The sequence below is a fragment of the Petromyzon marinus genome, chromosome 2, assembly GCF_048934315.1.
Source record: "Petromyzon marinus isolate PM22_M1 ecotype Great Lakes invasive population chromosome 2, UKy_Petmar_22M1.pri1.0, whole genome shotgun sequence".
In the NCBI taxonomy this organism is placed as follows: domain Eukaryota; kingdom Metazoa; phylum Chordata; class Hyperoartia; order Petromyzontiformes; family Petromyzontidae; genus Petromyzon; species Petromyzon marinus.
This window is the reverse complement of record NC_133668.1, coordinates 17,572,993-17,585,015: the sequence shown is the minus strand read 5'-3', so window position 1 is coordinate 17,585,015 and position 12,023 is coordinate 17,572,993. Positions and strand designations below refer to the sequence as shown.

General features: G+C 43.9%; 1 protein-coding gene across 4 annotated transcripts in view; it reads left to right on the top strand.

Annotated features, from left to right (window-relative positions):
- The window catches only part of LOC116945675 (solute carrier family 35 member F5-like), a 56,288-nt gene that overhangs the window by 6,712 nt on the left and 37,553 nt on the right, over positions 1-12,023 (top strand). For all 4 annotated transcript variants that reach the window (XM_076071064.1, XM_032960216.2, XM_032960224.2 and 1 more), the window contains exons 2-6: positions 1,077-1,224; positions 1,493-1,627; positions 7,650-7,701; positions 8,669-8,838; positions 11,265-11,346. In XM_076071064.1, the coding sequence (XP_075927179.1) occupies positions 1,114-1,224; positions 1,493-1,627; positions 7,650-7,701; positions 8,669-8,838; positions 11,265-11,346 (550 nt within the window). In that variant the 5' untranslated portion in view covers positions 1,077-1,113. The remainder of the gene's footprint in view (positions 1-1,076; positions 1,225-1,492; positions 1,628-7,649; positions 7,702-8,668; positions 8,839-11,264; positions 11,347-12,023) is intronic.

Here is a 12,023-nt window from a genome sequence, read left to right as displayed (position 1 = left end):
TCCCCAAGAAATATTTACAGATAATGTTTTCCTGAATAATGAAGCATATTTCTGGAGAATGGTTATATCAAGAATAAGTTTCAGGCCTTAATAATAATTATGGTACTCTTAATCCACTGCTTGATGCATGCCACTCCATGCAGTCTAAGTTACAGGGGTTGACTGCATACAGTACTTTTTTATTCAACCTGTTCAGTGCAGGTTGGTGGAGGGGTGGGTGCCAGGCCCAGGGCTGGTTCATGCTCTTTCCCACTAATGAAAACCGTGGTTGGAAATCAAACTAAGGTCACCAGTTTCATAGTGTGGTCTGATAACCATTGCACCATCACTCACCTAAAATGCTTCTTTCCGAGCCAGTGGAAAATCCACCGCATTATTAACGGAATGTCCAGAGCAGTGCATGCACACATGTTGCGCATTGGAGAAAAGCATAGCAAAGTTCAGAACACATTGACTATAGTAGAATGGCCATTTTGCTGTAGAAACAATAAAGGTTCAGTCTTTGGAAGAGGTAATGTATTCAGCAAAACTACAGCATATGTTCAGGAATGTGAGAAATGTAATCAGGTGTCCAGAAGCAGTAGAGGGTGCTCCCTCTCAAATTAATTGTTAGTTCCAATCGTGTATCCAAAATGTCTGCTTTCTTAACATGACCTCTTAATTGCAAGCCAAGAAAAGTGCAGTATATGGTAGGGGAAGATGTTCTCAAGACAATGGCTTAAACATGACTATCTGGCTCATAGGCTCATAACACTATGATGTACTCTACAGAACTGGACCTTGTGTGTGATAATACATGAATATGCATGCATAACAATAGATTACCTACTTAGCAAAACAATGGTATCCAAACTGCACCATCCATATAACTAGTGGTCCCTCAGGACCTTACATAGTGACATTTTGCATTATTATATTGGTCTATGTTTTTTTTTATTTCAAGCACCATATGTACTAGAGTATTGAAAGGTTTGCTTTTTTATGCAATATTTGACAACACAAAACTGTTCAAAATGGGTCCATCGACGTGTAGCCTTCTGGGGCTTTGCTTTAACATTCATACTTTCTGTCCACAGTGTTCAAGATCTGAATGCAAGTGCTAGGTGTCACAGGATGGACAGTGGGCAGGCGGGCCCAAGGCAGACCCGGCGGCGCATGCTGCTGGGCATAGGGGTGCTGCTTCTGGTGGACTTTATCTGGGTGGCATCTTCAGAGCTCACCTCGGTACAGCACACATTGTGAGCCAGCAACATGCTAGCTGGCAGTCATGCCGTCGTGTTCATTGTTGGGTCATATTCAATGTAGTCAGCTTATTTCAATTTAGGCAATGTCTTCAGTCTTAGTGGCCCACTAACAAAGTCTCAAACTCACGACATACAACCTGATACAGCCTAGGTGTATAATCAGGAGAGAACAGGTGATGGTTTTCTGGGTTTGTGTGCCTCAATGTAATGCAATTTCTGTTTTCCTGCTGAATCTGCCACCTCTCTAGTACATCTACACAGAGTTCAACAAACCGTTCTTCAGCACCTTTGTGAAGACATCTCTGTTTTCTCTCTACCTACTGGGCTTTGTGCTGTGGCCACCATGGAGACGAGCTTGTGCACAGGGATGCCCTGCCCAGTCGGTGAGGGCACGCACAACACCCAGCTTTTACATCTTGGATGCCATAGCTATTCCATCATAAATGTAAATTGGACAAGCTCCTATGGAAGAGTGACTTTCACAGGGAAGAGTGTAGTCGATAGAGTAAGTGGAGGAATACATATATAAAGGAGACATGTTAAAGAGAGGGTCGTCATTTACAGCATCTGGCTATTTACCCTCACTGGCTCAAGCAAGCATGACTGTGCTGATGAGACACTGTCGAAAACATTCCAGAGTTTGTACTGAATCATCGCTGCTGAAATTGTGCACTCCCAGAAGGCCTTGTGGTCGAGTAAGTGTGCATTCCTAGAAGACCTGTGTTTGATGTAAAATGTAAAAAAATATTTTGTGGAAGGACGGATATATGAAGGAGATGTACTGTCTGCAAAAAGGTTAGCTTCAGAATGTGTGAAGTTAACCAATTTCAAAGATTACTAAAAATCCCTTTGCTCCCCATAGCATTGAAATATATGTAGCGATTACATTTTTTTATTTATTAAGTTGATTTACATTGTAGTTGTTTTCCAATTGTTAGGTGTTTTTTTGTTTTATTAGTACAGTATTAAATATTAAAATCTATCTCTTAATCATATAGAAAAAAATATTGCAAAGCCAAGATGAAAATACAATTTTTAAGCAAGCAAAGAAAGCTTTTTTAAGACGCCTTCAGTCTGCCTCAGTGTTCCTTAATGTTGTGGCCTCATTGTGGGTAAGGATGTTTTGTATAATGTTATCTGATGATGTCACTAAGGCAGCAGGGATGTTCTGTAATAACTATTCTCGACGAGTATGAAAATATTTCGATTTAAAGCTTTCATGACTGCAGGAATTCATCTTCTTGGTTCTTTCGGTAAAGTCGCGTAGAATGGAAATAAAATAATAAAAATATAACATAATAAAATAAAATTTTCATGACGTTTCGGCCACAACACAAGTAGCCTTCTTCAGGTGAAGAAACAGATCTGTCCAGAAGACAGCGCTTGAGTGAATACTGCCAAGCATGGACCGCGTATTTTAAGCTGTGTGGGCGGAATTAACATATGAATTCGCATGTTACCCAGCCCCACCTCCGGAGCGGAGGAGGGTGGCGGCTGGGCACACAGAAAAATACCAAAGCAGAACAGCTAAGGTGCGCTGCTCTGTCCTGTGTTGCATTATAACTATGCTATAAACTTGACTACTATACAATACAATATTATACCTTTCAATCTAAACTACATAGTATAATATCATATCTATAGACAAATTCCACCTTTGAATTATACAATGTGTTAATTTACACTACCCTATACTTTAGACGATAAATTTTAGACTTGTAACATTACACTGTCTTATTCTATGAACCCAACTATATGTTATAATTCAGTGGGCTCACATGACATAGACTTCTTTAAGACGGAGGTTCTCTGCAAGCCATCCGGCTACCTTGAGAGATTGGTTCATGAGGGCATCCACATATACAAACACAGAGACAATTTCAACCGAGAAGATGGATTCTGGCCTAGTAACCTTTGGAAAGATGTTATAAACCATTTCGGTTCTTAATTGATTGTATTTTACGGTGACCTTCAGACCGCAGTCCATTCGCTGGCACTGCCTCTTAATACCTCTCACACCACGGTTAATGGTATGGTTTATAGCATGTGGTATAATAAATAGTAGAATATTGTAATGTTTAACATAATTCATAAGGCAATATATAGTATCGTAATTTCATAGTAATATACAGCAGTGTGGTATATAGTTGGGTTCATAGAATAAGACATAGTGTAATGTTACAAGTCTAATATTTTATAGTCTAAAGTATAGGGTAGTGTAAAGTAACACATTGTATAATTCAAAGGTGGAATTTGTCTATGGATATGATATACCATGTAGTTTAGATTAGAAGGTATAATATTGTATTGTATGATAGTCCAGTTTATAGCATAGTTATAATGCAACACAGGACAGAGCGGCGCACCTTAGCTGTTCTGCTTTGGTATTTTTCTGTGTGCCCAGTCGCCACCCTCCTCCGCTCCGGAGGTGGGGCTGGGTAACATGCTAATTCATATGTTAATTCCGCCCACACAGCTTAAAAAACGCGGTCCATGCTTGGCAGTGTTTACTCAAGCGCTGTCTTCTGGACAGACCTGTTTCTTCACCTGAAGAAGGCTACTTGTGTTGTGGCCGAAACGTCGTGAAAATTTTATTTTATTATGTTATATTTTTATTATTTTATTTCCATTCTACGTTACTTTACCGAAAGAACCAAGAGTATGAAAATACTCTGGTTATGCTGCTTCACAACTGTGAAAATTAAACATGCCACCAATATTTCCCTTGTGTGAAATGTATTGTTGTAGCTTATAGATGTGTAGTGACATAGCGCTAACTTGTACAGCAGCAACTGTAGGTGAGCACTTAGCGCACACGCCGTTGAGCATATACGCGGGTATGCCAGCAGGGCGGAGGAACTGGGGCAAGGGTCACCGTTGACCTCGTGGGGAAGCCCCTGGAACCGCTGCGGATTGGTGGGACAGTTGTTACGCAAAATTTGCGGGGTGAGCGGCTACGCATCCGTGAGGGGAGAGCGGCTGGACATCGATGGCGGGAGCGGCTACGCAAGGAGGCGGGAGCGGTTATGCAAGGAGGCGGGAGCGGCTACGCATCGACGGAGAGAGAGCTGCTGGGCGTCGACGGCGTGAGTGGCTTGCAAGATGGCAGTTGCGGCTGCGCGTCAACGGCGAGAACGGCTGTACGTCGACAAGGAGAGAGCGGCCGAGCGTCGATGGCGAGAGTGGCTACGCCAGGTGGCGGAAGCGGCTGAGCGTCGAAGGAGAGAGAGGCTGTATGTCGACGGAGAGATAGCGGATGCACGCCGACGGAGAGAGAGCAACTAAACGTCGACTGAGAGAGAGAACGGGGGCTGCACGTCGACGGAGAGAGCGGGACCTGCACGTCGATGGGGAGAGCTGCTGAGTTTTTCCCGTGGTCAAGCGCCGACCAAGCAGCATGGCAGAGGACCGCCATGTGGAGAGGGGCGCAGGCCAGCACAAGGCGCGTACCCCAGGGGACGGTGCGGAGTAGAGTTGGGAAAACCAAGCGGGAACTTCCGTCGGAGGACCTCCCGTGGCTGGCGTGCGCCATTTTGAGCTGAGCGCGGGAACGCGTGGAGGAGGTGCGAAGAGTGACGTAGCTGCAAGAAGCTGCTCTTGATCTGGCACGGGAGGCTCGCACAAGATTCCTGCAGAGAAAGTGGATGGAGAACGAGACGCCCTACGCCTTCTGGTCAGCGCTGCTGGCGCTGGGACGTGAGGCATATCCACTTTTGGGTCAGCGGGCGCTCAACCTTCGAGTGGCGGAGAGGCTACGGGAGCTGGCAAGAAAATTGAGGGTTGCCCTGCCCTCCGCCATTGGCACAGAAATGTCATCCTCAACGGTGGCCAGGAAGATACAAGTCTTCGAGGAGAAACAGCAGCAGACAAGGTGGGAGGCCGTGACATGGAGCCTACCGGGGGGCTCAAGCAACAATATCCCCGTGGGAGGACCCGCGGTGGGGACAGCTCTGTCTGCCCTAGGGACCCATGCCCAAGTGTTTCATGTGTGTTCGGTCGGGCCACATTGCTGCAGAGTGTCGGGGTGACGAGTAACCGCCTACAGGTCACCCGTGCTCGCTGGATCGTCAGCATAGTCAACTCAAGCCCCGCCAGACCGGGTCTCTTAGGCCTACCGAGACCGCCAAGTGCGAGGTCCGGGGACCGGATCCGAGTGGGCCCTGCCGAGCGCCCTTTGAGCCGAGGACTCTGCCTCCATCGTCTCTTGGCCCTCTGGGTTCTGGAGGTACAGGACCCCACTGAGACGGGGGTGACCGGCGCCATGGACCGGATCACGAGAGCTATGTCCCGGGATGGGGGGACTCTCCCTTGCACTGCGAGGGGATCTGAGAGTGAGGGGGTGTTGGGGCTAAGGGCCTGGGTTAAAGGGAAATTGAGGTGGTGTGTCGGTTGCGGGGAGGCACCGCGTTGTGTGTGGTGTCGCCGATTCGCGGATGGGGGGCGCCGTGTTGTGTGTGGGGTGTCGCCGATTTGCGGATGGGGGTTGCTGCTTTGTATGTGGGAGAGTTGCCGATTCATGGGCGGGGGTGCCATGTAGCGGAGTTTTCCCATTCGCGAGATCGGGGGCGTCACGTTGGGGTGAGTGTAACGGGATTGTGGGGAAGTTTTATTTTTTTCTTGTTGATGTTCCACGAGTTAAGGGAGTTGCCCTGCCTGCCTACCAGTTGTTTCTGCTGTATTGATAGCCGGGACGGCTGTTTTTTTTACGGAGGGGGGGTGATGTAGTGACATAGTACTGACTGTTGTACAGCAGCTGCAACTGTAGGTGGGCACTTAGCGCACACGCCGTTGAGCATATACGCGGGTGTGCTGGTAGGGCAGAGGAACTGGGGCAAGGGTCACGGTAGACCTCGTGCGGAAGCCCCTGGAACCCTCTTGTGGGTTCGATGAGGGAGGCGTGGGTAGGGCGGAGCCAAGCCATGCTGAGGGGAATGTAAGTAGCAGAGAGCAAGAGCTCCAGGCTGCCGGTTCTGGGAGTGAACTCGTCTTGTCGTCACTGTTGTCGTCACCGCCTTCGTCGCTGCCGCCTTCGCCCGATCATTGCACGGCCGGACAGTAGTTGGCTGTCTCAGTCGACGCTGTCGGTGCAATGCGGACAGGGTCGTGTCTGGGCCAGGTCGTGCGGCAGCATAGTCTTGAGAGAGAGGGAGCCTGAGTTGGTGACGTGAACTCAACAACAATAAAAGGGGAGGACGGTGCCTCCTGCGACTACCTCGTCTCCGACTGAGTGTGTGTGACGCACGCCACCCGCACACACACACAAGCCTTGAGCAAGAAGGAAGAACAGAACTACGACACTACAGATGTATTCTGTACTTTGCCTAATGTAGCAATGAGATCATTTTCTTGACACAGTAGTACCTAATATGTCACAGTTGCATACCAAAATGTGCCCTTTGTGGAGCAGAAACAGACTGAAATCACATTCCTTCATGACCTCAATGCAACATCCTTCTACAAGTATTCATCTCACAGTATAATTTTTATTTTTAAAATCCCATTACCCAATTGCATATTCATATTCAATGCATGTTGTACAAAAATATGCTTTCTAAATGGTGGCATGGCAGGATTCTTTTAAAGTGCCTCAATCTCTGTAGATGTACTTTGGGAAATGGTCATATTTAAACATCGCACGAGTCTGATTTGTAAGTTATTTTGTTGGTTTGTCAAAGTGTCTTCACTATTTTGCAAATGTCAGTAGCTCAGGAAGAAATTACAAAGGTAAACAAAACAGTATAAAACTATATTCTTGGTTCTTTAGGTAAAGTCACGTAGAAGGGAAACAATAAAATAATAAAAATATAAAACAATATTTTTATTATTGTTTTATATTTTTATTATTTTATTGTTTCCCTTCTACGTGACTTTACCGAAAGAACCAAGAATATGAATCCCTGCAGTTACGAAAGCTTTAAATCAAAAGTATAAAACCAATTATTGCTAGAAGGGGGCGTGGCCTGAGGCAGGGCTTGGTCACGCCGAGGAGTATATAAAAGCGATGTAACCGGAGGTTCGGGGCTGTCGTAGGGGCCCGGGTCTTGGCTGTTGTCACTGTCTTCGCCGTCATCTCTTCTCCATTGCCCGGCCGCATCGCCGATCCACTGTACGACTCTCATCGTCGTCGTCGCTGTATTAGTCAGCCAGCTATAGAGTTAATTGTAGGCGATGGGGCTGTATGAGTGAGTCAGCAATGCGTAGCCCAATATACATGTTGCTCAGTGATTGTGCCTGTAAAGTGTGAGAAATAAACAAGGAGCCCTCGACACGTCGTGTCTCGGAAGTCACTCGCTACACTTGTACCAAAATGTATTTGTAATGACACATCTTGTGTCTCATTACTGGTACTATTATAAGGCAGGCGTTGTGAAAGTATAACATTGTACAAATGTTCTTCCTTATCAGAGGGAGCCACTCTATGTACCCGTGGAGGACAATGAAGAAGACGATACCACAGGTGGGCAGTGCAGCTGGATTTTTCTGTAGGTCTTTAATTAAAAGTAATATCACTCAGAAACGTCCAGTTGCTAGTGAAATCACACACAAACCTGCCTCCCCACAACACCCTAGAAAAACACGTGGATGAACACGTCATCCTACAGCACGGATTCCATATAACAGAGTACAGCACGTGTATATTGCTGAGAATTGCTGATACACATACATATGCAGTGTGTAAGTGATATGTGTGTGTGACTGGTGTGTGTATGTAGAAGGGAACCCAGCCACATGAGTTTGATTCCCGCTCTCAACATTAGTGACGAATATCGGTACCTGCCCTAGGCCTCCCCTAGGTCGACTCAGCCTTAAATGAGTACCTGATGCAGTGTGTCAATATCAGCACTGGGGAGACAAAGGTGGCCAGTCGTGGTGTTGGCCACCCATCCCCTTGTGTACTATGCCAGCCTTAATAGTTGCTCGCTAACAGTCCTTGCTCTTAACAGTCTGTTGAAGGCTATATGGGTGATCTTTGTCTTTTGTGTGTATAGCGATTGTAGTGATCGTAGTGATGATAAATTATATCTTGATTTGTTTAGTTTATTTGTTGTGTGTCACCCCATACTTTGCCTGAAAAATGTGGAAAAGTGCATTGCAGGTGCCTTCAGAAGCATTATTTATTTATTATGTATCACCTTGCCCTGCAATTCACATACATCTTGACATTGTTGTGGTTAACGTGATTCCATGCAGATTGTAGTCACTTCTGAATTTGGGTGGCCAGGCACCTGTATGAGGCAGTAGAGCAAGTAGTTGGCTGACTTATCTGCCTATCTATACATTATTTGAGTGTTTTCCTCTGTGCGGGTCGGGTTTTTTGTCTTCCAAATTGCTTCCTGAATAAATGGCCTTGAAGACACATGGAGGCCTCCCTGAGAATATATCTGTTATATGTGCCTCAGTAGTTTATGTGCGCTGTGGTGCAGGTGAAAGGCCATCGGGGTGCGCAGCGGGTCCTGCAGAGTGCGCGGCCACCCCTGTGGAGTGCCGAACGCCCTTGCTGCAGGACTCCGTGTCTGCAGAAGGTTCCCCCCCATGCAACAGGAAGCTCTCGGTTGCACAAGTAGCCAAGCTCAGCTTCTCTTTCTGCTTCGTGGTGAGCTTTGTTTTTCTCTTTCATTCATGCAGTTTGTGCTTCGTATAAATTACCAGCAATCCAATGTCTTTCTCATTGCAAGCTATGCAGTACAAGGTTGTGAATAATTTAAACAGAAAATGTATATGCTATCGGTTTCAAGCTGCCCAAAAGGATTTGCATAACAAACCACTCCCGACCGATGAGACTCAATGAAGTTGAATTCAAACTATGGTTTTCCTTGCGTATTTTCCAAATTTGCAAAGTTAAAAAATGTCACACCACATCACTAGTTTGGGATTTATTCGTAGCAATCATAGCCACCAAATGGCAGACCCAATACCCCAGGTCACTCTTGAAAATTAGACTATACTTGTCTCTTAATTTTTTACCAGGTTAAACAATATTAACAAATTCAATCGTAAAGCTTTGGTCCAGAAGGCCCTCTGATGGATAAAATGCTATTTAAAATCAAATGGTTGGATATTTTTTCACCATTAAACAGGTGTCTTGTATAATTATTTTATTTAGTACAATATCTGCAAAGATCAATACTGCTGTACAGTAGGATCCTACTGTAAATGAATGGATGAGAATGATCATCTTTATTTAGACTGAAGGAATCTGATGAGCAATTAAGCTCTTTTTCACAGATCTCCAGTAAGGACAGGTCAGCAAGTTACAACAGAAAACAATACAAAAAACGATAAGAGTGCAAAATAGAGAATAAGGAAACCAAGTCAAGCCATGTGCAAGCAGAAGTCAGTAAAACTTTTTAAATTATTGATTGCAAAAAAAAGATATGACAACGAAGATGTGCTTCATTCATGACTTAATCATTAAATTGTTACAATTGTTACTTGCTTTTAAACGTGTATTTAGACATTTATGAAACAGAGTAATGCATTGATCTAAGTTTGGGGTTAGTGCATTTAAAGGTGTCATTAATGTTGAACTGCTTAAGCTCTGGTCAATCATTGATGTTTTTTGGACCATACATTTTGAATGTTGTTTCCACAAACCGTAAAAGCGTTTAGATCTATATTCTTTGGGTCTTTCGGTAAAGTCACGTAGATAGTGAGAGGCGTGGAGAGCCTTGACAAAGGAGTTCACCTATCAAAGCAGGAGGATTTAGCATTGAAATAGCTGAGGGATTAGCTTGTGACAGAAATAGCTGTGTTAAAGTCAAAGTTTACATATCAACAGAGGCATTTAGTATATGGACGTTAAAGGCCTCCAACTACCAACTATCATAAAGTAAACGGTGTGAAAAAAAACTAAATCTATATTACATCAATATAATAAATGTACTTAATATATTCTTCAATAAGCTAAGCTATTAATCACAAAGCAACTGGGTATACACTACACTATATAATGAATACCATATAGTAAACCAATAAAAAAACAAAATATAAGCTCCCTCAATGTTATCAATAAACTCTATATACTCTCCAACCAGCTGAGCCACCAACAATAAGTCATTATATATCAATGCCATATGACGAAAAATGGTGTTTTTTTCCTTCCCCTCACCGCTAGCACCACGAACAGCGACGTTCAGACAGACGAGTCAATCCATGCTCGGAACGGAGGAGGGGGGAGAGGGAAACAACTCGAATGCGCTGTTATACTCCATGTTATAAACCATACCATTAACCGTGGTGTGAGAGGTATTAAGAGGCAATGCAAGCGAAAGAGCTGCGGTCTGACGGTCACCGTAAAATACAATTAATTAAGAACCGAAATTGTATTTTGTTTTTGGCAGAACTCCAAAGTGGCTATAAACAAACCCACTTCTTCTAATCGAGAACATTAACCCTCCATACAGATGGAGGGTTAATGGACACCACATTGCCTCTCATTTCATATACACTGCAGATACTTTAAATAAGGTTTTTAAAAATCCATGAGGCCTGTTCAGCTATTTGTAGGGATGTATGTTTATCTACAAAGGGTAGATAAACATCTACCCTTTCAGATGCCAGGCACCTGAAGTGTAGCTACTCTTCCGTATAGCTTTACTATACTTAGCAAATTAGTAGTGTGAATATTTATGCATAGCACTCCCCCTACCGTCCACCTCATTGGACTCCACGTCGCCAAGAAACAACAGAATATTGATTCTAGATTTTGAAGTTTTTTAAAAAGTTCAGATTTTGAGTGCCTGCAGTGTCACAGGGTAGGGTTGAAGGTTGACATTTCAACTATTAAGTTATCTATCAGGGTCCATAATACACAATGTACAACACTTGGACAGAATATACAGTATTACAAAAATCTAGTTGGTAACATAAATGTATATACAATTTAATCACAAAGATGTGAAACACATTTCCAACATGGTTGGGGGCAATTTGTGATTTTTTTGTGCGGAAACTTACGGGGTTTTTGTTGTTATTCTATTGTCCATGGTTTTAATGCACTGATGTATACTACCCTTCCAGTGGTTCTTGGCAAACTTCTCCTATCAGCAAGCCCTGGCCTTCACACACGTGGCCATAGTGAACATCATTTCTTCAACCTCGGGTATTGCTGCATATGACCTCCAATGAACAATTATGCAGCACTTAAGAACTGAGTTCATGTGCAGCATTGAGATTAATTGTATCAGCACTGGACTGGGAAGGATGGCGATGGCATGAGGAGGCCTTCATCCAGCAGTGAATAACCAATGGCTGATGATAACGATTAACTCAGAGTGCTTCATTATTATGTTTGTCATTAAAAAAAGTTATTGCGTTTCAGAGGAGGCAAGGTGATTTAGGGTTCCAATACCCATGTCAGAGTATTGAACCGAGACTGCTTGGATCTTAAACATCTGTGCAATCACCCAGGCTGTAACCACATTCTAACATGTAGTAAAATGTAGAGAACCAATGGTCTCAGCCTGATGACCAGTGACCAGAATAATTTAACTTTATTATGAATATTTCAGTTGTAGCGACAAATATTTAAATGTATTAACATGCAACAGTCTTTTCAGATTATGAAAGAACCAGTAAGCGTTGTACGAGATGACAAGTCTGTTGAAGTGCTTCCACAAATCGTTTTGTGGCGTTGCCTTCCATTTGATGTTCTCTGACATCGATTGATGTTCACCTCGCTATGAGAGTTTCAAAAAGACATTTCCTCATTTGATGAAATAATCTGATAACACAATTGAGATATAATTGATGCGGGAAATATATTTTTAATTTAATGTT